At 46.2% G+C, this 27,171-nt stretch overlaps 1 protein-coding gene across 1 annotated transcript in view; it reads right to left on the bottom strand.

Annotated features, from left to right (window-relative positions):
• CDH9 (cadherin 9) overlaps window positions 1–27,171 on the bottom strand; it is a 133,333-nt gene that overhangs the window by 22,206 nt on the left and 83,956 nt on the right. Inside the window, exons 4-8 of the mRNA XM_009907619.2 lie at window positions 19,522–19,641; window positions 14,710–14,877; window positions 7,099–7,286; window positions 3,085–3,338; window positions 57–193 (exon numbers count right to left, since the gene is read on the bottom strand). Of these exons, the coding sequence (XP_009905921.2) occupies window positions 57–193; window positions 3,085–3,338; window positions 7,099–7,286; window positions 14,710–14,877; window positions 19,522–19,641 (867 nt within the window). The remainder of the gene's footprint in view (window positions 1–56; window positions 194–3,084; window positions 3,339–7,098; window positions 7,287–14,709; window positions 14,878–19,521; window positions 19,642–27,171) is intronic.

The raw sequence follows: 27,171 nt of genomic DNA, 5'->3' as shown, positions 1-27,171 counted from the left end.
GCTGCAGAGTTTCCTCAGTTCTAAAGCTCTTCAGAGGTAAATAAGGTCCAACTTACTGATCTCAGTCGCTATGACAGTGATGTTGTGCCAGGGAGTTTCTTCCCGGTCAAGAGGCTTGGAGAGGAATAAGGATCCATTTCCTGAGTAGATGTTGAATATTCTGTCAAGGTCAGTGTGGCGATCCACAGAATATCTGTCAAGACACAGTACAGCTGAGCATCACTCTGTCCTCTTACACTCTCCAGTCCAGCTGGGCTCTAAAAGTTTGCTAATTTTCACACAGCATCACAGAAGCCTTCAGGCTGGAGCAGACCCTCAGCATCACCGAGTCCAACCCAGAACACCTCTCTACAAGGCTCAGCCCTAAACCATAGCCCCAAGCACCACATCCAAACCACCCTGAAACACAGACAGGGTTGATTACTCTACCACCTCCCTGGGCAGCACATTCCAATCCCTGACCACTCCTTCCATGAAAAAAGTCTTCTTTGTGTCCAGTCTAAACCTACCCAGTCACAGCTTGAGGCCATTCCCTCTTGTTCTGTCACTAATTAGCAGTGAGAAGAGACCACCAGCAGCCTCTCCAGAGCCTCTTTCAGGTAGTTGTAGACAGTGATGCGGTCTCCCCTCAGCCTCCTCTTTTTCACACTAAACAGCCCCCAGCTCCTTCAGTCTACTTTATGCCACTAGCTTTTGCTTTGTTCTTTTCCAGCAAGAAAAAGCTTGATTTACAGGTGTGATTTTAATTAGAATCATAGAATCAACCAGGCTGGAAAATACCTCAAAGATCATCAAGTCCAACCTATTACCTAATACCTAACACCTCCTGACAACTAAAGCATGGCTCCAAGTGCCACATCCAAGCTTTTCCTGAATACCTCCAGTGATGGTGACTCCACCACCTCCCTGGGCAGCACATTCCCATGGCCCATCTCTCTTTCTGGGAAGAACTTCTTCCCAACATCCAGCCTAAACCTTCCCTGGTGCAGCTTGAGACTGTGTCCTCTTGTTCTGTCACAGGTTGCCTGGGAGAAGAGACCAACCCCCACCTGGCTACAACCTCCTTTCATGTAGCTGTAGAGAGCAAGAAGGTCTCCCCTGAGCCTCCTCTTTTCAGGCTAAACACTCCCAGCTCCCTCAGCCTTTCCTCACAGGGCTGTGCTCCAGACCCATCCCCAGCTTTGTTGTTCTTCTCTGGACACAACCTTCTTAAATTGAGGAGCCCAGAACTGGACACAGGACTCAAGGTGTGGCCTAACCAGTGCTGAGCACAGGGCAGAATGACTTCCCTGCTCCTGCTGGCCACCCTGCTCCTGATGCAGGCCAGGGTGCCATTGGCCTGCACCAATGTCACCAAAGTCACCAGTCACTAGCAGGTTAAATTGAGATTTTTTACCTATTTTATGGGGAAAAAAAAAGAATTAGGCTGGTTGCTAAGATGAATCCAGCTTCAATCTTAATTTTTATGACATTGGCTTTTGCTTTGTTCTCTTTCCAGCGAGAAAAAGCCACTTCATTTACAGGTGTGCTTTTTAATTAGTCTATCAGGCTGCATTTATTAAAAGCCTTACATTATGACTTTTGCTTTTGCTTTACTCTTTTCCAGCAAGAATAAACAATGATTTACAGGTATGCTATTAATTAGTCTAGGAGTTCTCAGTGACTAGCAGGTTAAACTGAGATTTTATTCCTATTTTATGGGGGGAAAAATTAGACTGGTTGATAAGAGGAATTTAACTCAAATCTTATTTTATGGCATTGGCTTTTGCTTTGTTCTCTTTCCAGCAAGAAAATAATTGATTTACAGCTGTGCTTTTAATTAGTCTAGGAGTCACCAGTCACTAGCAGGTTAAATTGAGATATTACACATAGCTTATTACCCCCCCACCCCCCCAAAATTAGGCTGGTTGCTAAGATGAACTTGATTAAAATCTTACTTTATGACACTTTCTCTTGCTTTGTTCTTTTTCCAGCAAGCAGGAAAATGATTTACAGGTGTGCTTTTAATTAGTCAATCAGGTTACCTTTATTGAAAGTCTTACATTATGACTTTTGCTTTGTTCTTTTCCAGCAAGGAAAAATAAAATGATTTACAGGTGTGCTTTTAATTAGTCTAGGAGTAATCAGTCACTCTCAGGTTAAATGGAGATTTTATACCTATTTTATGGGGAAAAAAAAAATTAGACTGGTTGCTAAGAGAAATTTAACTGAAATCTGATTTTATGACACTTGCTTTTGCTTTGTTCTCTTCCAGCAAGAAAGAAAATAGATTTACAGGTGTGCTTTTAATTAGTCTAATAGTTACCAGTCACTAACAGCTTAAAATGAGATTTTATACATAGTTTATTTAAAACCATTATCTTTTTTTTCCTCCTTTCACACATTCCACCTCCAGCTATGCTGCCAGAGGACCTAAGAGGTTCATTCAGAAATGCAGGTATCAGATTCCCTTATTAGAATTAGGATTAGGATTAGAATTAGGATTAGAATTAGGATTAGAATTAGGATTAGGATTAGAATTAGAATTAGAATTAGAATTAGAATTAGAATTAGAATTAGAATTAACCAGGTTGGAAAAGACCTTTGAGCTCATCAAGTCCAACCAGTCACCCAACACCATCTAATTAACTAAACCTTGGCACCAAGCGCCTCATCCAGGCTCCTCTTAAACACTTCCAGTGATGGTGACTCCACCACCTCCCAGGGCAGCACATTCCAAGGGCCAGTCCCTCTTTCTGGAAAGAACTTCTACCTAACATCCAGCCTAAACCTCCCCTGGTGCAGCTTGAGACTGTGTCTTCTGTTCTGTTGCTAGTTGCCTGGAAGAAGAGACCAACCCCCACCTGGCTACAACATCCCTTCAGGGAGCTGTAGAGAGCAAGAAGGTCTCCCTTGAGCCTCCTCTTCTCCAGGGTAAGCAACCCCAGCTCCCTCAGCCTCTCCTCACAGGGCTGTGCTCCAGACCCTTCCCCAGCTTTGTTGCATAGTAAACACAACGCTGGGTTTGCCCCTGGAGATAATGACAGCTGATGGTCATGAGACTTGACCCAGGTCTAAGATCTTTTATGCCGTGCAGTGACTTACTTTATTGCATTGTTTGCTACATCCGGATCCTGGGCTACCACATGCCCAATGATGCTTCCTTCCTTGGCATCCTCATCTACCTCCATTAAGTACCATGGTCTGCTGAACACTGGGGGTTCATCTGCGTCTTCCACAGAGATTTTGACCAAAGCTGTGTCTTTGAAGGGCCCCAGCCGAAGGAAACGAGGGTCAGGATGAGTGTTGGTTGCTTCCACTTTCAAGGTGTACAGCATCTTGCTTTCAAAATCCAGATGCTGAGAAGCAAAATAGTCATAAATGATAATAATGATGATTATGATGATAATAATACTGCTACTACTAATAATAGCAATAATAATAGCAATGGTAACAATAGCAATAACGATCATTACAATAGCAGCAACAATAATAAGGGATATAATATTAACAGCAATAATAAAAACACAATGCTAATCAAAATACAATAATAATAACAACAATAACAATAGCAGCATCAAAAACAACAATAATAACAAGAATTAAAATGCAATGAAGTTAATGTTTTTATTGCTGTTGCTGCTAATGTTGTTGTTATTGCCATTATTATTATCATTATCCTTGAATCAATTATTATTATCATTATTATAGGGATACATAGAATACATAGAATACACCAGGTTGGAAGAGACCTTCAAGATCATCGTGTCCAACCCATCAACCAATCCAACACCACCTAAATAACTAACCCATGGCACCAAGCACCCCATCAAGTCTCCTCCTGAACACCTCCAATGATGGCGACTCCACCACCTCCCCAGGCAGCCCATTCCAATGGGCAATCACTCTCTCTGTGTGGAATTTCTTCCTAACATCCAGCCTAAACCTCCCGTGGTGCAGCCTGAGACTGTGTCCTCTTGTTCTGGTACTGGCTGCCTGGGAGAAGAGACCAACCCCCACCTGGCTACAACCTCCCTTCAGGTAGTTGTAGACAGCAATAAGGTCACCCCTGAGTCTCCTCTTCTCCAGGCTAAGCAACCCCAGCTCCCTCAGCCTCTCCTCACAGGGCTGTGTTCCAAGCCCCTCACCAACTTCGTTGCCCTTCTCTGGACATGCTCCAGCAAGTCAACCTCCTTCCTAAACTGAGGAGCCCAGAACTGGACACAGTACTTGAGGTGTGGCCTAACCAGTGCAGTGTACAGGGGCAGAATGACCTCCCTGCTCCTGCTGGCCACACTGTTCCTGATGCAGGCCAGGATGCCATTGGCCTTCTTGGCTGCCTGGGCACACTGCTGGCCCATGTTCAGCCTACCATCAACCAGCACCCCCAGGTCCCTCTCTACCTGGCTGCTCTCCAGCCACTCTGACCCCAGCCTGTAGCTCTGCATGGGGTTGCTGAACGTATTGTTATTATCATTAATATCATAGACACTATTATTGTTATTATTATCATTATTATCATCTAATGCACAGCATCTATTATTATTATTGTTATTACTGCTACTGCCATAGAATCCTGATTGCTAGGATTATTATCACAGGATCATGGTGCAGCATCACAGAATCAGGGAATCAATTATTGCTATTATTCCTATGATTCTTATCATAGAATCACCATGATAATGATCATAATGATATAATCTGATATGATAATGATGATAATAATGGTAATAATATTAGCAATAACAACAGCCACAACAACAATAATAAGGAAAAGAATTAAGATACAGTTGTAATAATGATGATAACAATGACAGCAATAATAACAATAACAGCAAGTACAACAATAATAAGAGCAGCAACAATAATAACAGCAGCAACCACAGTAATCATGAAAATAATTAAAATGTAATAATAATGATGATAATAACAGCAATAATAAAAATAACAGCAGCAACCACGGCAATAATAATAATAAAAACGATTCAAATACAATAATAATGATAATAATAATGAAAATGAAAAGAATAATGATGATGATGATAATAATGATACTAATAATAACAATAATAATACATAATAATGAATGTGTCACTCTATAAGAACTGGGGATCAGTTTTATAACCATGACCAAGAACTGTAGGCAGCTTTAGTCCCAAAGCTCTGAAATGTAATGCTTCATGGAGAAGATGGAGTATGTTAGGACTTGCTCCAGGTGTAAGAAAACTAAGGAATATTTGAGGGCAGCGAGGCAATTCTGATCTCTCAGCCTACTGCTTGTTCCAGTTCCTGGAAAACCAGGAGGAATCAGTCTGTAGATAAATAAAGAAACAAGGAAGTTGGATTCAAACCACAAGTAGGAGTTGCTAAAGGGGCTTATTTGTCTCATCTCACTGGAAGGATCAAGAACTGTTATCCCAGATCTCAAATGCTCTCTGCCCTATTGTCTTTTTATTTACTCCTTCCTGGTTACCACCTACCTTCACATACTTCAAATCATAGAATAGAATCAACAAGGTTGGAAAAGAGCTCAAAGATCATCAAGTCCAACCAGTCTCGCAAGACCACAGGACTACTAAACCATGGCACCAAGTGCCACATCCAATCCCTTTTTGAACACCTCCAGGCAAAGAAAGGAGTTGTTTAGGTGGTGTTGGATTGGTTGATGGGTTGGACACAATGATCTTGAAGGTCTTTTCCAACCTGGTTTATTCTATGTATTCTATGTATTCTATATTCTATGTAACTCACAGCTCCTCCATGGTCCTAGAGTGAAAAGAGAGACTATGCCATCTGATTTCCAGTCTAGGTGATGTTTATATCATAACTATCCATATGGATAAATACAGCACCAGAACAAGGAGACACAGTCTCAAGCTGCGCCAGGGGAGGTTTAGGATGGATGTTAGGAAGAAAAGATTGGCCATTGGAATGGGCTGCCCAGGGAGGTGGTGGAGTCACCATCCCTGGAGGTATCACAGTATCACTAAGGTTGGAAGAGACCTCGAGGATCATCAAGTCCAACCTGTCACAACAGACCTCATGACTACTAAACCACGGTACCAAGTGCCACGTCCAATCTCCTCTTGAACACCTCCAGGGATGGTGACTCCACCACCTCCCTGGGCAGCCCATTCCAAAGGTGTTTAGGAAGAGACTGGATGGGGTGCTTGGTGCCATGGTTTAGTGTTGGGTGATAGGTTGGGCTTGATGTTCTCAAAGGTCTCTTCCAGCCTGGTTAATTCTCTTCTCTTTTCTCTTCTCTTCTCTTCTCTTCTCTTCTCTTCTCTTCTCTTCTCTTCTCTTCTCTTCTCTTCTCTTCTCTTCTCTTCTCTTCTCTTCTCTTCTCTTCTCTTCTCTTCTCTTCTCTTCTCTTCTCTTCTCTTCTCTTCTCTTCTCTTCTCTTCTCTTCTCTTCACATGTGCACGCATACACATGCATGCACACATAGAAATGTTTCCAGACATAGATGCAGACATCAGCTAATTGTTTCTGATAGATTCAGGAGGAATAGAACCAAAAATAGTCTTGAGTTTAACAGCCCAAGCACTAAAAGAGAGACAATAGGTCTGTCAGAGATGGTATCTTGAATTAAATTTCTGCCCAAGTCCTGGCTCTTTGGACTTCCATTGACAGAATGCATAACAAGGTATGATTCACTCAGGTTGGATTTAAACCAAGATGGATTTTAGGTACTGGACATGTGTGATTGTTGGGCACTTGAGCTTTGGAGACGTAAGTTCATCAAACTTCAGGTGAGCCTCCAGCCCTTGCGAGCCTTATTGCAGCATTCAGCTGACGAAACCCACTGTGAACTGAGCCCCTCCAGGTTCTCACAGCCCTAATTTGAAAGTACTGTGTGTGTGAGTGTCTATATATTGAACAGACAACAGCCCCTGAAATATTGCTTTATGTGAAGTGACATGCCAGCAAATTTCCCTCGAGACTTGAAAATAGCAGATACCTGCTGAAGGAAGAGAAGAGCAAAACTAATACAACAACTCTTTGGCTGCCTGACCCCTCTAGTGAGATCTCTCCTTGCTTCCCCTGGCAAAAAGACAAATCACCATAACACCTGGAGAGCCAAGTACAGATCAAAGAAAGGGAGGAAAAATAAACCTTTTTGACAATTATAATCCCTTCCTGAGTCTTCCTGTCAGTGACGATATCAAACACGTCTGATCCGTCCCCGCTGGAGATGCTGTACTCAGTCTCTGCATTTTCACCCACATCAGGGTCATTAGCTTTAATTCTTCCAAGAGGGGTCCCAGGTTGTGCAGACTCAGGAGAGCTGAACTGGTAGGTGCCTGGGAAAAGGGGAAAGAAGAATTTATGGGTTTGAGAAGCTTTTGTTCTTCTGAATAACAGACACCTTCAGTTCCACTTAGATTCTGTTTTCCTTTAAGCAGCTTGAAGTTTGAAACACATTAAGAGAAATGCTGTTAGTCATCATCATAGACTTTAAAAGGGAGCTTGGAATTGATTGACAAATTGCCACAAAAATTCCAGATCTTAGGTGATTCTTCAGAGCCATTTAGTTCTCTCATTTTCATGGGTTTCTTTCTTTTCCTATCCCACCCCCCCCTCCATTCTTTAGCTACAAGGGAGAAGGTCAACAATGAGGTTCTGACACTGATTAGAATGAGAATCATAGTCATAGAATCATAGAGTCATAGAAGCATAGATTCATAGAGTCATAGAAGCATAGAGTCATAGAATCATAGAGTCATAGAAGCATAGAGTCATAGAATCATAGAAATGTAGAATTGTAGAATCATAGAATTGCTAGGGTTAGAAGGGACCTCAAGGATCAGCCAGTTCCAACCCCCCTGCCATGGGCAGGGACACCTCACACTACAGCAGGTTGCTCACAGCCACATCCAGCCTGGCTGCAAACACCTCCAGGGTTTTATGAGGCTTCCACCACCTCCCTGGGCAACCTGTGCCAGGCTCTCACCACCCTCATGGGGAACAACTTCTTCCTAACATCCAATCTCAATCTACCCAGCTTTCCCATTACCCTCTAGTCCTATCCCTCCCTGACACCCTCAAAAGTCCCTCTCCAGCTTTCTTGGAGCCCCCTTCAGACACTGCAAGGCCACAATTAGGTCTTCTCAGAGCCTTCTCTTCTCCAGACTGAGCAGCCCCAAATCCCTCAGTCTATCCTCACAGCAGAGCAGCTCCAGCCCTCTGCTCATCCTCGTGGCCCTTCTCTGGACACCTTCCAGCACCTCCAGAGCCTTCCTGGCACAGAGGCTCCAGAACTAGCCCCAGAGCTGCAGCTGTGGTCTCAGCAGAGTGGAGCAGAGGGGCAGAATCCCCTTCCTGGCCCTGCTGGCCACACTTCTCTTGCTGCAGCCCAGGCTCTGCTTGGCTCTCTGGGCTGCAAGTGCTCACTGCTGGCTCATGTGGAGCTTCTCCTCCACCTGCACCCCCAGGTCCTTTTCTTCAGGGCTGCTCTCAAGCCAGTCCCTGCCCAGCCTATATTGGTGCCTGGGATTAGTCAGCCAGTTAACAGTGATTGTATTTATTTTTCTCTTAGCATTCTAGAAGTGTTCCAGAAATATTCAGAAGTATTAGGAGTTTTTGTTTAGTATTCTCAACACAGAAGACTGTAGACACTAATGTGGATTTTGGAAAGGGACTAAAATAGAATAGGCTAAAAAATCCTTCTGAAAAATATGTTCAGGACTTGCAGGTGTTCTGTGTGGAAAAAGTGGTTCATTCAGTCATCTGTTATTGGCAATATATGCTAAAGAGTCATGGCTGATAACTGGCTGAGCGTGAGCCAGCAGTGTGCCCAGGTGGCACCAAAGGCCAATGGCTTCTTGGCTTGGGTCAGGAATAGTGTAGCCAGCAGGACTGGGGATGGAATTCTGTCCTGTACTTGGCACTGTGGAGACCTCACCTCGAGCACTGTGTGCAGCTCTGGAGCCTCACTGCAAGAAAGATCTTGAGGTGCTGGAGTGGGTGCAGAGGAGAGCAATGAGACTGGGGAAGGGACTGGAGGGGAAGTCTGATGAGGAGAGGCTGAGGGAGCTGGGGGTGTTCAGCTTGGAGAAGAGGAGGATCCAGGGAGACCTAATAGTGGTCTTGAAATACTTGAATGGGACTACAAGAAGGATGGAGAGACTTCTCACACTCTCCAACTACCTGAAGGGAAGTTGGAGAAGGGTGGGGGTGAGGCTCTGCTCCCAGGCAACTTGTGACAAGAGGAGAGGGCATGGCCTGAAGCTGTGCCAGGGGAGGTTTAGGTTGGATGTTAGGAAGCACTTCCTGATGGAAAGGGAATTAAAGACTGGAATGGACTGCCCAGGGAGCTGGTGGAGTTGCCATCCCTGGAGGTGTTTAAGGAAAGATTGGATGTGGTGCTCAGTGCCATGCTCTGGTTGGTGTGGCGGTGTTAGGTCATAGGCTGGGATGGATGATTTTCAGAGGTCTATTCCTGCTTCAATAAGTCTGTGATTCTGTCATTGCAAAGAGAATTTGGATACATGTTCAAGTTAATTGCTGGAGTTAATTGAAATGCAGATGCATTCAGGTTGTCTTTTATTTACTCTGAGCATCCTTTTAGTGAGTTTTCAATGGTTGGCTTCATTTAATGTTTTTATAATCAGGGCTTGCTAGAAACAATTCTGATTACACAGACATTTTAATTTTGCCCACCTGTATGAAAAGTGAATTTAGATGTATTTCTCTGACAACATTTGTGATAAAAACATCTGATTATGAAGTCATTCTGTTGCAGGTAAAGGTGTCAGGTGGTTATATTGAGCAGTCAGAACTAGGCAGTGCAGACCTTTCATCACTAGCAAGGCACAAATATTTCCCAATCTGTGTTCTCAGTAATTTGCCAGGAGGAAACTCTTTTAAAAGTATATATAATCAGATAGACAACCAGCATTTCACATGTGGTGTTCCAGAATCACAGAAGCACTGAATCAGAGAATCTTAGAACCGTAGAATGGGCTGGGCTGGAAGGGACCTCCAAAGGTCACCCAGCCCAACCTCCTCTGCAGTCAGCAGGGACAGCCTCAACTAGATGAGGTTGCCCAGAGCCCTGTCCAGCCTCACCTTGAATATTTCCAGGCATGTGGCCCCAACTGCCACCCTGGGCAACCTGTTCCAGTGGCCCATCACCCTCATGGTGCATGACTTGCTCCTCACATGCAATCTAAATCTGCTCTTCTCCAGTTTGAAGCCACTGTCTCTCATCCTGTCACTGCAGGCTTTTGCAAACAGTCTCTCTCCATCCTTTATCCAGGCCCCCTTCAGGTCCTGGCAGGCTGCTGTTAGGTCTCCCTGGAGCCTTCTCTTCTCCAGGCTGAACACCCCCAGCTCCCTCAGCCTGTCCTCGCAGCAGAGGTGCTCCAACCCCCGATCATTTTTGTGGCCCTCCTCTGGACCTGCTCCAACAGCTCCATGTCCTTCCTGTGTCGAGGGCTGCAGATCTGATGTCTGTTTTGAACATTTTTCTCACATAAATTGATTTGTTGTGTGAAGTAAGAACACAGAAAAAATACCTTAAATGTGACAAAGCTGCCCCCTGATAAAGTGCACAGTCCTTATTTGAAGGGTTCCAGTAGCAGCTTGAATTAATTGTATTGAGTTTTGAGTGAGGTACAGTCAACTATGATTCTTGCAACCAGCCAAATTCCTGTATTTCCATGTCCTTTGCTTTCTTTCCAGGCACCTAAAGGGCCCTTAAATTGCCTTTCAGGTACAGGGAATAGACAAAACCCCTGAGTGCTGAATGAGCTTCCATCCACGTTTGTACCAAGTACAAAAGAGTCACAGCAAACACCTTCTGTTTTGTATGGCCATGTCACATAATGAAAGCTAAAGCTGGGTGCTAAATTGTATTTGCTGCTGCAAATGCAAGGTTCTAAGTGAAAACTCAGCAGCAGGCTGTTTGGCTGCAATCCACCCAGACTAAAAACACATACTATTGCTTGTCAGTTGGTAGGGCTGGGCTGGCCCTTAAGCCAGCCTGGAAATGGGTTGAAAGTTTGAATGCCTGGCAGCTGAGCCACAAGTTTGAAGGCTTGTTCATATTCAGAACAATTCTGGGGCCAGAAATGCTCTAGAAGAACAGATTTAATCATGCTACTTATGACTCCTTCCAGGAGAAACACTCCCTTGAGTGCTTTTTGCACCTGAAAGCATTCCTTCTTTTTTGTGGTGCTGGGTGGAATGCTACACAGCAGGAGCTTTTGCTCTGGCATGAGAGATGGCTGATCTGGTTTAAGGTACAGAAGCTGGGAGATTTTCATAATGGTGGCATTTAAATTCAATTGAAGCATGCCTATGTCTTTTAACTGCCCATGATGCCTTGCAGGAAGCAAAGCAGAAAAGCTGGCCCTTCGTGCAGGCTGAACAACCAGCACTCCACAGTGTGCTTGGCCATTTCCCTTTCTTCTGCCCTTCTAAGAAATCTCTCTTTAGATCTTGACATTAACTCCTGTTGCTTGCATTTGCAATTTACTCTCTGCTTCAGGCCACGTTTTCACTTGTTGTTGCCTCACATTATGGAGAGGAGAGGAGAGGAGGGGAGAAATGAAGAGGGGAGATTCGAGCAGAGGGGAGGGGAGGAGAGGGGAGGGGAAGAAAGGGGAGTGGACCCTCACCTGGAGCTCTGTGTCCAGGTCTGGAGCCCTTATCACAGAAGAATCTGGAGGTGCTGGAAGGTGTCCAGAGAAGGGCCATGAGGATGAGCAGAGGGCTGGAGCTGCTCTGCCCTGAGGACAGACTGAGGGAGTTGGGGCTGTTCAGTTTGGAGAGGAGAAGGCTCCAAGGAGACCTAATTGTGGCCTTGCAGTATCTGAAGGGGGCTACATGAAAGCTGGGGAGGGACTTTATAGGGTGTCAGGGAGAAATAGGACCAGGGGGAATGGAAAAATAAAATAGGAATGGATAGATTGAGTTTGGATATCAGGAAGAAGTTGTTGCCCATGAGGGTGGTGAGAGCCTGGCACAGGTTGCCCAGGAAGGTGATGGAAATCTCATGCCTGGAAGGTTTGAAGGCCAGGCTGGATGTGGCTGTGAGCAACCTGCTGTAGCATGAGGCGTCCCTGCCCATGGCAGGGGGATTGGAACTAAATAATCCTTGAGGTCCCTTCCAACCCTGACAATTCTGTGTTTCTATGATTTGCCAAGATATTATGGACTGTATCATGCTTATATAAGCTTAAGCAGTATTGCTTCCTGAAGTCAAACAGGAAGGTTAGTAAAAATTGCTGTTTGAATTTGGCATGTGAAGGTGGTTCTCAGCAAGTAAACTCCAAGTGTGGTTTCAAATGATATTTTCTTTATGAGGGCTGCAGTGCTTCCCCTCCCCTGCCTTTTTGAAAGACAATTTGTCATCATAAATAGAGATAGAAATGTGCTATGCAATTTCAGGAATCCTTTCTCCCCTAGTCAGACTTTTCTAATGTTTCTTGAAGTCTGTGCCAGGATGACCTATTTAAACCATTCTGTCTGTACTTATTGCCATGATACTGAAGCACTTTTCAAGTTTCTTCAAGTCCAGGAAAGTGTTTCCTAAATCAGCTCTGCTTGTTCAGTCCTTGGGGGATTTGTAAAGAGACCCAGTCAGGTCCTTTAACAGTGCCAGCAGCTAACAAGCAATTGAGAGCAGCCCTGAAGAAAAGGACCTGGGGGTGCTGGTGGAGGAGAAGCTCAACAGGAGCCAGCAGTGAGCATTTGCAGCCCAGAGAGCAAATCACATCCTGGGCTGCAGCAAGAGAGCATAGCCAGCAGGTCAAGGGAGGTGATTCTCCCCCTCTGCACTGCTCTGCTCAGACCCCACCTGGAGCACTGGGTCCAGTTCTGGAGCCTCTGTGCCAGGAAGGATCTGGAGGTGCTGGAAGGTGTCCAGAGAAGGGCCACGAGGATGAGCAGAGGGCTGGAGCTGCTCTGCCATGAGGACAGACTGAGGGAGTTGGGGCTGTTCAGTCTGGAGAAGAGGAGGCTCTGGGGAGAATTAATTGTGGCCTTCCAGTATCTGAAGGGGGCTCCAAGAAAGCTGGGGAGGGACTTTTGAGGGTGTCAGGGAAGGATAGGAGCAGGGGGAATGGAAAAATAAAATAGAAATGGGTAGATTGAGATTGGATGTTAGGAAGAAATTGTTCCCCATGAAAGCCTGGCACAGGCTGCCCAGGGAGGTGGTGCAAGCCTCATCCCTGGAGGTGTTTGCAGCCAGGCTGGATGTGGCTGTGAGCAACCTGCTGTAGTGTGAGGTGTCCCTGCCCATGGCAGGGGGGTTGGAACTGGCTGATCCTTGAGGTCCCTTCCAACCCTAACCATTCTGGGATGCTATGAATTCTATGAATTCAGATTTTATAATGGGGACCTTTTTTTCCAGCAGGCACTGATCTGAAGCTGCACATTTTTTTCTGTCTGCATCCTATCAAACAGTTATCAGACCCTGGTTGTAACAGTTTGGGACTTCATGTCTGGCCTTGCCTGGCATGAAAAGATCTGTACTAAGATACTGTGAAGTTTTCTGTACTGTGCAACCTTCAGCTGTTTGCCATTTTTCATTCTACAGGGATATTTTAGACCCCCTTCATTGTGTCAGACTAGTCTGGACTATCAAAAACATTCAACATTAAGAGCTCAACACAGACTACAAGTACCTTAATTCACTGCTTAGACTTCCAGCAGCTCAAATCTTCAGACCAGCTCTATACAAGACAGTACATCAGAAATTTGCTGACCTCTTTGTTTGTCTAAACATGAGAACTAAGGGGGCTGCATCAGATTGAGAGAGGTGATTCTGCCTCTTTGCTCTGCCCTGGTGAGACCTCACTTGCAGTACTGTGTCCAGCTCTGGAGCCCTCAACACAGGAAGGACATGGAGCTGAGGGAGCAGAGCCAGAGGAGGGTCACAAAAATGATCAGGGGTTTGGAGCAGCTCTGCTATGAGGACAGGCTGAGGGAGCTGGGGGTGTTCAGCCTGGAGAAGAGAAGGCTCCAGGGAGAACTAATTGCAGCCTTTCAATAACTGAATGGGACTACAAGAAGGATAGGGAGAAACTGTTTACAAAGGTCTGCAGTGATAGGACAAGGGGCAATGGCTTCAAACTGGAGAAGAGCAGATTTAGATTGGATGTCAGGAAAAATTTCTGCCCCAGGAGAGTAGTGGAACACTGGAAGAGGTTGCCCAGGGTGGTGGTTGTGGCCCCATTCCTGGAGATACTCAAGGTGAGGCTATACAGGGCTCTGTGCAACCTGATCCCTGCTGACTGCAGAGGAGGTTGGGCTAGATGACCTTTGGAGGTTCCTTCCAACCCAAACCATTCTATGATTCAGTGATTGTATGAGTCTATCAGTCTATCACTTTGTGTCCTACGAATCCATGTTCCATGACTCTATGATCCTATGAAGAGTGTCTTTAAAACACAAACTCTTTATTTTGCAATTGAGCTCCTCTGAAGGCTGTTGAGTCCCTGCAGTTAGCCTAGGTGTTTTTACAGCTCACATTCCTGTAAGCAGAGCAAGGGTGGGAAGTAAGTTTCTCACTCCAAGAACCATTTTGCCGTTGCAAACATGGAAGCAGGAATTCCCTTTTGCCTTCGTGTGCCTGCCACATAAACAAGCACAGCAGTGGGCCAACCTTTATGCTATTAAAACAGCAAAGGAGAAATGAAGATCCCAGATGGTGAGAGTGAAAGAGCTCTTTTTAGAGAGGTTCCTTGGGTAAGAAGAGAACTGTTAGAAGCTCCATACTCTGGGGGAAGCGAGGCGGATTGTCATTGACATCAGTCAGGGTGATGTTCACCGTGGTGGTCCCTGACAGGCCTCCCATCTGTCCTCCCATGTCTTTGGCCTGGATGACCACTTGGTACTGTTCTCTGTTTTCTCTGCTCATCTCTGGTAAAGCAGTCCTGATTATGCCTTGGAGAAAAGAGAAAAAGAAAGGGAAAAAAAAAACAAACAACAAGAACAAAAAAACAACCAAACAAACAGAAAGAAGAAGAGGAAGAGACAGTGAGGTGAAGGAAAGGAATCATATAATCATAGAACCATAGAATCACAGAATCATCCAGGTTAGAAAAGACCCCAGAGATCATCAAGTCCAACCTATTCCCTAATACCTAACACCTCCTGACAACTATCACAGGATCACAGGATCATCAAGGTTGGAAGAGACCTCGAGGATCATCGAGTCCAACCTGTCACCACAGACCTCATGAGTAGACCATGGCACCAAGTGCCACATCCAATCCCCTCTTGAACCCCTCCAGGGATGGGGACTCCACCACCTCCCTGGGCAGCACATTCCAATGACCAACGACTCGCTTGGTGAAGAACTTTCTCCTCACCTCGAGTCTAAACCTCCCCTGGCACAGCTTGAGACTGTGTCCTCTTGTTCTGATGATGCTTGCCTGGGAGAAGAGACCAACCCCTTCCTGGCTACAACCACTTTTCAGGTAGTTGTAGAGGGCAATGAGGTCTCCCCTGAGCCTCCTCTTCTCCAGGCTAAGCAACCCCAGCTCCCTCAGCCTCTCCTCACAGGGCTGTGCTCAAGGCCTCTCATCAGCCTTGTTGCCCTTCTCTGGACACACTAACTAAACCATGGCTCCAAGGGCCACATCCAAGCCTTTCTTGAACACCTTCAGGGATGGTGACTCCACCACCTCCCTGGGCAGCACTTTCCAATGGTCAATTACTCTTTCTGGGAAGAACTTTCTCCTCACCTCCAGCCTAAACCTCCTCAGCGCAGCTTGAGACTGTGTCCTCTTGTTCTGTCACAGGTTGCCTGGGAGAAGAGACCAACCCCCACCTGGCTATGACCTCCCTTCAGGGAGTTGGAGAGAGCAAGAAGGTCTCCCCTGAGCCTCCTCTTCTCCAGGCTAAGCACCACTCACTTTAATCTCAGAGTCTTTAAATGGATTTACGTGGGATCCACTGTGCAGATGTTAATCCACAGTCATAAAGCCAAGGTATACTGCAGTAAGCCTTTCAATCTATGGCTGATTTAATGTGAGTTTAAGGGAAAAAAAAATAAACCAGCAAAAATAGGAATGGAAATAAGTGTAACAAGAGTTGTGAGGCATTGTGGTGAGTGTGCCATCAGTAAGTTTGCAGAGAACACCAAGTTAGGTGGGAATGTTGATCTTCATGAGGGTAGGGAGGATCTGCAGAGGGACTTGGGTAGATTGGATCCATGGCCAGCATTGATGGGATGAGCTTCAACAAGGCCAAGTGCCAGGGCCTGCACTCGAGGCACAACAACCCCAAGCAAGGCTCCAGGCATAGGGCAGTGTGTCAGGAAGGGACTGCTGGCAGGAAGGGACCTGGGGGTGCTCATGGCCAAGCAGCTGAAGAGGAGCCAGCAGTGTGCTCAGGTAGCCAAGAAAGCCAAAGGCCTCCTGGCTGGGATCAGCAATGTTGTGTCCAGCAGGAGCAGGGAGGGGATTGTCCCCTGGCACTCAGCTTTGGGCAGGCCACACCTTGGGTACTGTGACCATTTTTGGGCACCTCAATGCAAGAGACATGTGGAGGTGCTGGAGCCAGGGCAGAGGAGGGCAAGGAAGCTGGGAAGGGCCTGAGGAATAAATCTGATGGAGAGAGCCTGAAGGAGCTGGGGATGGTTAGTTTGGAAAAGAGGAGGCTGAGGAGAGACCTCATTGCTATCCACAACTACCTGAAAGGAGGTTGTGGAGAGGCTGCTGCTGGTCTCTTCTCACAGGTCATTAGCAACCCCAGCTCCTTCAGCCTCTCCTCACAGGGCTGTGCTCCAGACCTCTCCCCAGCCTCATTGCCCTTCTCTGGAGATGTTCAAGTGATGAGAGCTTTCTCTTGTGAAGTAGGGGATTCTTAAATGCAGTGTCCTTCTTTTGCTTGTAGGATTTACACCTCTTCTTTTCCTTTCTGAGAAAGTGGCTCTTATTTTAAGCTCTTCTTGATATCAAAATTGTTATATCATGGAAAAAAACCCAAAACAAACCAAAACAATGAAAAAAACCCTCCAAACCCAAACAGAAAAAGCAGCCCTGGAAAACTCCTACTCCTAGAAGGAGAGTAAAACAAGGTGGGGGGAGGGGGGGGGAAATCCCCTTGAAGTCTGATGGTTCTGCATATGATCCAGAATTATTCACAGGCTCACAGGATGTCAGGGGTTGGAAGGGACCCAAAGACATCATTGAGTTTAACCCCTCTGCCAGAGCAGGACCATACAATCTAGCTCAGGTCACACAGGAACACATCCAGACAGGCCTTGAAAGTCTTCAGAGAAGGAGACTCCACAACCTCTCTGTTCCAGTGCTCTGTGACCCTCACAGGAAAAAAGTTCTCCCTTGTGTTGAGGTGGAACCTCCTGTGCTGCAGCTTCCATCCATTGCTCCTTGTCCTATCCCAGGGAGCAAGTGAGCAGAGCCTGTCCCCTCCCTCCTGACCCCCAGCCCTCAGATATTGATAAACATTTATTCAATCCCCTCTCAGTCTTCTCTTTTTCAGACTAAAAAGCCCCAGGTGCCTCAGCCTCTCCTCCCCAGGCAGTGCTCCAGGCCCCTGATCATCCTCATGCTCTGAGGCTTGCTAAGAAATGTGACATAAAAATAGAATAAAAATTTGGATTAACTAACCAACCAACCAAAACATCCCAGAATCAAATCCCAGAATCCATCCCAGAACCAAAGATAAGAGCCCAGCTCTCCCCTAAACTATCTGCTGGCTGCCATCACTTAGCAACTCTCTGGTGCTGGTCCTGTTTCCCTTCTCATGCCTGGTAAAGACGTGTTGAGCAGAGGAGAAAAGAAGCAATGGAGAGAGATCAGAAAAGCTATGGTGGGGGGAAAAGAAATGCTTCAACCTAGGCAAAATCATTATGCTCCCTTTTAAAACTATAACCATCTGATATTTAATCATTTCTTTTATGCACATATATATAATGCCCTCACATTAGAAGAAGAAACTCTCTCCAAAGGAAATGAGCCATCACTTGAGTGTGCTTAATGGATTAAGGGAATTTAGGTGCAATTGCACTTGAATTCTGCCTTTCTTACCTCAGAACAATGTTGGTAAGGTGCAGGAGGCAGCTCATGCAGTGCCTGCTAAGCATTCTGAGCATTAGGGTCAGACAGCTGGAGGGAGGCTCTTGTTGTATCAGGGTTTTGTAACCCAGAATTTGAGCTGTAGATATCCAAAGATCACACAAGATCACCTTTGCTTCTTTTTTTTTCCCCTTTCCTTGTGTCTGTCTCTTCCTTGATTTCCTGCACAACAGCTCAAAGGGCTTCCATTCATGCTTTACAGCTTCAAAATAGAAAGGCTTCTTTGTGGGTACCATGGACAGTGGCATTGAATGCACCCCCAGCAGGTTTGCTGAAGACACCAGCAGACACAGGCTGGAGGGAAGGGATCCATCCAGAGGGACCTGGACTGGCTGCAGGGCTGAGACAATGACGACCTCAGGAGGCTCAACAAGACCAAGGGCAAGGTCCTGCAGCTGGGTCGGGGCAATCCTAAGCACTGCTATAGGCTGGGCAGGGACTGGCTGGAGAGCAGCCCTGAAGAAAAGGATCTGGGGGTGTTGGGGGAGGAGAAGCTCAACAGGAGCCAGCAGTGAGGACTTGCAGTCCAGAAAGTCAATCACATCCAGGGCTGCATCAAGAGAAGCATAATGAGCAGGTCGAGGGAGGTGAATCTCCCCCTCTGCTCCACTCTGGTGAGACTCCACCTGGAGCACTGTGTCCAGTTCTGGAGCACCTCTTACAGGAAGGATCTGGAGGTGCTGGACTGTGTCCGGGGAAGGGCCACGAGGATGAGCAGAGGGCTGGAGCTGCTCTGCTCTGAGGACAGACTGAGGGAGTTGGGGCTGTTCAGTCTGGAGAAGAGAAGGCTCTGAGGATACCTAATTGTGGCCTTCCAGTATCTGCAGGGGGCTCCAAGAAAGCTGGGGAGGGACTTTTGAGGGTGTCAGGGAGTGATAGGACTGGGGAGGGGATGGAGCAAAACTACAAGTGGGTAGATTCAGATTGGCTGTTAGGAAGAAGTTGTTCCCCATGGGGGTGGTGAGAGACTGGCACAGGTTGCCCAGGGAGGTGGTGGAAGCCTCATGCCTGGAGGCTTTTAAGGCCAGGCTGGATGTGGCTGTGAGCAACCTGCTGTAGTGTGAGGTGTCCCTGCCCATGGCAGGGGGGTTGGGACTGGCTGAGCCTTGAGGTTCCTTCCAACCCTGACAATTCTGTGATCCTGTGACTGTGTGAAATTCCCAGCAGTTGGTGTAAGTTAAGCTTATTGGTGTAAGATAAGCTTTAATCCATTCATGAATCTTTGGACCCTTTAGAATATTCTAGACCCTTTCTGAAGTGCTGACCTTTACAGTCAACACTCCTCTTCCAGAAGTGCTCTCATGCCAGGTAAAGCAGTTCTGTAATGCTCTTATTTTAACAGAAGAAGCTTTCATTTTGTTTCCTGTGCCCATTTAGCAAAGAAAAAAGGCTGTTCCAATATATCAATGCCAATATTAAGCTCCTTGATCCCTCCATCCTGTCTCTGTCATTGCAACAATGCAAGGCTGGATGGGTTACTAACCTGTTTCTGGATCCACTGAGAAATATGGCTGTCCCTGGAGAATGCTGTACACCACTTTGGCACTGTTCCCATAGTTGGCATCATCAGCATCTGTGGCTGTCACTTGAAGAACAGATGTACCTAAAGGGGTACCAATCAAGGAAGCTCATCAGATTTGACCTCATTCTTGTCAACCACACGCAGTAGTTTCAGTATCCAGGTAAAACAAATGAAACCAAGCAGCAGTTGGTGGAGGAATTCATTGTTACCCTACCCCAAGCAAATGACAAATGGCATCCCTGCACATGGCAGGGGGGTTGGAACTGGATCATAGAATCATAGAACCAACAAGGCTCTGGCAGGATTCACTTTTGGTGGGGATTGATATCTTTTAGCAGCTTTTTTTACTCTTTCCTCACATTTCCCATCTAACAAAATACCTTGGATTTTACAGCAATCTTTTTTTTGTCCTGCTAAAGCTACTCTTACCTTGAATGTCATAGAATCACAGTATCATAGAAGAAAGTGAGGAGAAACTCTTTCTGTGAAGAACTATTTGGCCATTGGGATGTGCTGCCCAGGGAGGTGGTGGAGTCACCGGCCCTGGAGGTGTTCAAAAGGATTGAATGTGGCACTTGGAGCCATGGTTTAGTAGTCATGAGGTCTTGGATGATAGGTTGGACTTGATGATCTTTGAGGTCTTTTCCAACCTTATTGATTCTATGATGATTCTAAAGCATGGAATCATAGAAGTATAGAATCATAGAATCAATAGAGAGATCAGAGATCATCAAGTCCAAACTATTATTTAATACTTAGCACATCCTGACAACTAAGCCATGGCTCCAAGTGCCACATCCAATCCTGTTTTGAACACCTCCAGGGATGAGGACTCCACCACCTCCCTGGGCAGCACATTCCAATGGCCAATCTCTCTTGCTGGGAAGAACTTTCTCCTCCCCTCCAGCCTAAACTTCCCCTGGCACAGCTTGAGACTGTGTCCTCTTGTTCTGCTGCTGGTTGCCTGGGAAAAGAGACCAATCCCCAGCTGACTACAGCTTCCTTTCAGGTTGTGGAGAGCAAGAAGGTCTCCCCTGAGCCTCCTCTTCTCCAGGCTAAACACCCCCAGCTCCCTCAGCCTCTCCTCACAGGGCTCCTTGATGATCCTTGAGGTCCTTTCCAACCCTAACAATTCTATGATTCTATGATAGTCTCATCTTCCTCATGACTAAAACAACAACAGCAGCAAATCATTTATCACTTAAGAGTTAAACTTGAGGGAATGCTTAGGGATTGACCCAACTTTGAAACCCAACACAAAACTGAGTTGTTGTCCTTGTGCTCATCACACAGGTTGAAAGGTTGTGCTCTGGTGATACCTGGACCTCTGATGAAGCTGTTAAGTAGCTGCCTGAGTGAAAGGAACCATTATGATTCCTTAATTTGTCTTGCTCAGCAGATTAACCTAATACAAATTTTCTCCTACTCATTTTCTGCCTCCAAATAGATGAAGTCAGACTGAATAAAACCCAACAACAAGAAGAAAAATCACTTCCTACCTGGCTTTTGAGATCCCTTTTCAAATTGGCTTAATTTTGCCAGGAAAAATTCAGGATTTCCTTTCTCTGTTGACCAGAGTTATCCACAGAACTGGCACCTCTTTGCCACTAAACAATGACTACATTTCCCCCCCTCATCCCCCAGCATTTTGTATGCAAGTGGCTTACTCATGCCCTGTGATCACAAGGAGGAGAATATAGGCTACATGGAATTAAGAGCACTCTAAGCTGTAATTTATGGATTAGAAGCAAAAGGAAGCTTCTCTAAAGACTTTCCTGTGAGACACACAAACTGACAAAACTCTTCCTTGCAAGCTTTTGTTTCCAAGCAATTTTCAAGGTGTCAGGATGCATTTTGCTAACACTATCCAGAGCTGACAAATGTCTGCCTGAATGTAGGCAGCCCAATAGCTGGAAGTGTAAAGGTCCTTAATGTCTTGCCAAGGATAGAAAGCTGCCCTAGAGGAGGGGCTCTTTACCCTGGATGGTTACTTTTAATGCCCTCAGTTTCCTTACAGGTAAGAAGTCTTGTGAGCACTGTCCACTTAATTGATAATATATTATCACAGAATCATAGAATTAACCAGGATGGAAAAGACCTTCGAGATCAGCAAGCCCAACCTATCACCCAACACCATCTAAGCAACTCAACCATGGCACCAAGTGCCTCATCCAGAATGATTTTAAACACGCCCAGTGATGGGGACTCCACCACCTCCCTGGGCAGCACATTCCAATGGCCAATCTCTCTTGCTGGGAACAATTTCTTCCTCACATCCAGCCTGAACCTCCCCTAGCACAGCTTGAGACTGTGTCCTCTTGTTCTGCTGCTGGCTGCCTGGGAGAAGAGACCAACCCCCTCCTGGCTAGAACCTCCCTTCAGAGAGTTGTAGAGAGCAAGAAGGTCTGCCCTGAGCCTCCTCTTCTCCAGGCTAAGCAACCCCAGCTCCCTCAGCCTCTCCTCACAGGGCTATGCTCCAGACCCCTCCCCAGCTTTGTTGCCCTTCTCTGGACACCTTCCAGCAGCTCAACATCTTTCCTAAACTGAGGAGCCCAGAACTGGACACAGGACTCAAGGTGTGGCCTGAGCAGTGCTGAGCACAGGGGCACAATGACTTCCCTGCTCCTGCTGGCCACACTGTTCCTGATCCAGGCCAGGATGCCATTGGCCTTCTTGGCCACCTGGGCATACTGCTGGCTCATGTTCAGCCTACTGTCAACTATTACCCTCAGATCCCTTTCTGCCTGGCTGCTCTCCAGCCACTCTAAACCCTGGCATCCTGGCTGGGATTAGAAAAGCTGTGTCCAGCAGGAGCAGGGAGGGGATTGTCCCCTGGGACTCAGCTCTGATGAGGCCACTCCTTGTGTATTGCAACCATTTTTGGGCACCTCAATGCAAGAGAGATGTGGAGGTGCTGGAGCCAGGACAGAGGAGGGCAAGGAAGCTGTGAAGGGCCTGGAGAATAAATCTGATGGAGAGCAACTGAAGGAGGTGGGGATGGTTAGTTTGGAAAAGAGGAGGCTGAGGGGAGACCTCATTGCTGTTTACAGATACCTGAAAGTAGGTTGTAGAAAGGCTGGTGCTGGTCTCTTCTCACAGGTAATTGAAGATAGAACAAGAGGGAATGGCCTCAAGCTGCTACTGGGTAAGTTTAGACTGGACACTAGGAAAAGTTTTTTCTCATGCAGAGTGGTCAGGGATTGGAATGTGCTGCCCAGGGAGGTGGTGTAGTCCCCAAGCCTGGCTGTGTTTGAAGGTGTTTTGGATGCGGTGCTTGGGGCTATGGTTTAGGGGTGAGCCTTGTAGAGCAGGGTTCTGGGTTGGCCTTGGTGATCCTGAGGCTCTTTTCCAACCTGAATGTTTCTGTGATTCTGTGATTCCCTACCCTGTTTTCCCCTTCACCTGCAGTGCCTCCAGAATGAAGTTCTCCCAGATAACTTGCAGTCAAGTGTCTTGCCTGGCTGTAAATTTAGAAGCTGCTCATTTACCTGTGACTAATGGAACCGAAGTGAATCATCGCTGCTGTCACTCTTCAAGTGCAGAAGATGGATGGGGGAAAGTAGGAATCCAGAGCAATCAGAAGAGATTTATGAGAGTACATGTAATTAGGTCTTGTTAAATGCATCTCTTCTCTCACACTCTGAAATATTGCTTTGCACATAATAGTTTTACCTACATAATAGTGACAATTCCCACTGTTTCAGGTTATCTTAAGAGCATGACAGGAGGGGAGGAATTCTCCTTTCTCTGCACCAACCCAGCAGAGCCAAGTTGTAAAAATGTTTTGTCACAATCTATCAAACTCTGCAGAGCATTTTTTTATTGTTGCCATGAGCAATCCAGAGTACTTTTTGCCTGCTTAAACAGTTAGAGGTCATCTGTGTGCCAAGCTCGGCTTTAGCCTGGAGAAGAAAAGGCTCTGTTGAGACCTAATAGCAAACTTCTATTCGCCAAAGAGGACCTACGAGGATGGAACCCTCAAGAGAGGAAGGACATGGGCCTGATGGAGAAGGTCTAGAGGAAGGCCACAAAAATGATCAGGGAGTTGGAACATGTCTGGCAGAAAGACAGGCTGAGGGAGCTGGGAGTGTTCAGCTTGTAGAAGAGGAGGCTCCAGGGAGACCTAATAGAAGTCTTTCAGTACCTGAAGGGGGCTTAGAAGAAGGATGGAGAGAGCCTGCAGTGACAGGATGAGGGGCAATGGCCTCAAACTAGACAAAAGAAGATTGAGACTGGATGTTAGGAACAAATTCTGCACCAGGAGGGTGGTGGAACACTGGAACAGGTTGCCCAGGGAGGTGGTTGTGGCCCCATCCCTGGAGATATTCAAGGTGATGGGGCTGTGGGCGACCTGGTCTAGTTGAAGATGTCCCTGCTGAGTGCAGAGGGGGTTGGACTGGATGAGCTTTGGAGCTCCCTTCCAACCATTCTATGATTCTGTAAAGGTGATCTTGAAGAAGTGAATATATCAGAGCAATTTTTCTGCTAACAGTGTCCAGCAGACCTGCTAGTCAGGGTGAAAACTGGAGACACTTCTTTAGAAGTTTGATGTTCCATGAATCCTATCAAATTTGTTTCAACTCTGCAACAACAACATAAAAAAAAAAAACAACAACACCAAAAGAGCAAACAACTTGAATCCCCTCAAAAGTAAAGGGGAAAGGAGAGTCAGTGCCATTTAGTAGCCTATAAAAAGCAAAAGAAGTCACCAGCAGGATCATGTGCTTACACTGTGTGCCATCTGGGAGTTGAGAATCAGGGGAAATGTTCCTCTTCATCCCACATTTCACTTAACTAATCCTTAAATGTCTCCATCAGGAAAACTTAACCACTGTGTCCTCTAGAGCTAAGCCCTGTCTTGGGACTGGCACACAGTTTGAGTGTGGTCACAAAAACTGAACGCACTTTAACTTCCTTTCCCTCCTGTATTGTTTTGATTAAAAAGTAAAATTGAAGGCTGGTTTGAGAATGATTTTTGTGTTTGTTTGTTTTGTTATTTTAAACTATTTATTTATTTAAAGGAAAGATTACAGAGTTTAGTGCAGTCTTTTGGGGAGTATCTGCCTTTGTCTCATTGGAATGTGCATCTTGCCTTCCAGTACTGTTGTCCCTGGCACAAGGACAGAGAGCTGTTCAGACAGTTCCAGAGGAGAGCCACAAAGATGGTCCAAGGGCTGGAGCACCTCTGGTATGAGGATAGGCTGAGGGAGCTGGAGTTGTTGAGAAAGGAGAGGGGAGAGAGGAGAGAGGAGAGAGGAGAGAGAGAAGAGATAAGAGAAGAGAAGAGAAGAGAAGAGAAGAGAAGAGAAGAGAAGAGAAGAGAAGAGAAGAGAAGAGAAGAGAAGAGAAGAGAAGAGAAGAGAAGAGAAGAGAAGAGAAGAGAAGAGAAGAGAAGAGAAGAGAAGAGAAGAGAAGAGAAGAGAAGAGAAGAGAAGAGAAGAGAAGAGAAGAGAAGAGAAGAGAAGAGAAGAGAAGAGAAGAGAAGAGAAGAGAAGAGAAGGGAAGGGAAGGGAAGGGAAGGGAAGGGAAGGGAAGGGAAGGGAAGGGAAGAGAAGAGAAGAGAAGAGAAGAGAAGAGAAGAGAAGAGAAGAGAAGAGAAGAGAAGAGAAGAGAAGAGAAGAGAAGAGAAGAGAAGAGAAGAGAAGAGAAGAGAAGAGAAGAGAAGAGAAGAGAGGAGAGGAGAGGAGAGGAGAGGAGAAGAGAGGAGAGGAGAAGAGAGGAGAAGAGAAGAGGACTCTGGGGAGACCTTAGAGCTGCCTTCTAATACCTGAAGAGATCCTGCAGGAAAACTGGAGAGGGACTTTTCATAAGGGCTTCCAGAGACAGGACAAAGGGGAATGGTTTGAAGCTGAAGGAGAGTGGGGTTAGACTGAATCTTAGGGAAGAGTTCTTCAGTATGAGGCTGGTGAGACTCTGGAATAGGTTGGCCAGGGAGGTTGTGGATGCCTCCTCTCTGGTTGTGTTCAAGGCCAAGTTGGATGAGGCCTTGAGCAGCTGAGTCTAGTTGTGAGACATCCCTGCTCATGGCAGGGAGGTTGGAGTAGACGATCTCTGAGGACCCTTCCAACCTAAGCCACTCTTTGATTCTATGTAAATGTGATTGCAGAGGAGAGTACAGAAGCTGTAACCCTACAGAAACTTTAGAGATCACCAGCAGATAATTCCAGTGGATCTTGCACAGAATGAGATCTCATTGCAGTTTGCCAAGTATTGATGTTATTGTTGCCTCTCTCAAATCATGTAGTGTGGTGGAAATAAAGTGGTATAAACCCTGCAGCTTCCTGGCAAACCAATAGCACAACCTTGAGCACTGATCAACAAATCTTTATCCTCAGAAAAATCGTTGTCAGAATGGAGTTCACTCTCCTCTCTGCCAACAGTCTGCTGTGTCACAAGGCAGGAGCCTCACAAACTAGAGGCAGTGTTTGTGCAGTGCCTTCATGTGAAGAAAAACACTGCTCTTAGCTTTTGGTCCACAATTAAACCAAGTATCACAGAGTCAGAGAATCATAGAATGGTTGGAAAGGACCTTAAAGCTTCCTGGTAAACCAATAGCACAATCTTGAACACTGATTGATAAATCTATATCCTCAGAAAAATCATTGTCAGAAGGGAGTTTGCTCTCTCCTCTGCCAACAGTCTGCTGTGTCGTGAGGGAAGAGCCTCACAGACTATGGGCAGTGCTTGTGTAGTGTTTCTGTATGAGGAAAAACACTGCTCTTAGCTTTTGGTCCAAAATTAAACCAAGTATTATAGAGTCAGAGGATCATAGAATGGTTGGAAGGGACCTTAAAGAGCATCCAGTTCCAATCCCCCTGCCATGAGCAGGGACATCTTCTACTAGACTAGGGTGCTCAAGGACTTGACCTGGTTTTGAGCACTTCCAGGGTTGGAGTCCCCACAATTATTGTTATCTCTGGTATCAAACAGCTCTAAACTGAATCTCAACATAAACACAGAGGTTTATGAGAACCAAGAAAGGCAGTGAAATACAGCAACTAACTCAGGCCTAATGATGAAGCAATTGGTAAAGAGACAAAACTAATTTGCATCCTTCTAATTAAAGACAGCTATGCCTTACAAAATCATAAAATCATAAAATTGTTAGAGTTGGAAGGGACCTCAAGGATCCTCCAGTCCCAACCCCCCTGCCAGGGACAGGGACACACCACATTAGAGCAAGTTGCTCACAGCCACATCCAACCTGGCCTTCAAAACCTCCAGGGATGAGGCTTCCACCACCTCCCTGGGCAACCTGTGCCAGGCTTTCACCACCCTCATGGGGAACAACTTCTTCCTAACATCCAATCTCAATCTACCCATTTCTATTTTATTTTTCCATTCCCCCTGCTCCTATCCCTACCTGACACCCTAGAAAGTCCCTTCCCAGCTTTCTTGGAGTCCCCTTCAGATACTGGAAGGCCACAATTAGGTCTCCTGGGAGCCTTCTCCTCTCCAGACAGAACAACCCCAACTCTCTCAGTCTGCCCTCATAGCAGAGCAGCTCCAGCCCTCTGCACTTCTTTGTGGCCCTTCTCTGGACTCACTTCAGCACTTCAGATCCTTCCTGTACTAGGGGCTCCAGAACTGGACACAGTGCTCCAGGTGTGG

The sequence above is a fragment of the Dryobates pubescens genome, chromosome 9 (assembly GCF_014839835.1).
Source record: "Dryobates pubescens isolate bDryPub1 chromosome 9, bDryPub1.pri, whole genome shotgun sequence".
Lineage (NCBI taxonomy): Eukaryota > Metazoa > Chordata > Aves > Piciformes > Picidae > Dryobates > Dryobates pubescens.
This window is presented reverse-complemented; position numbering and strand designations above follow the sequence as displayed.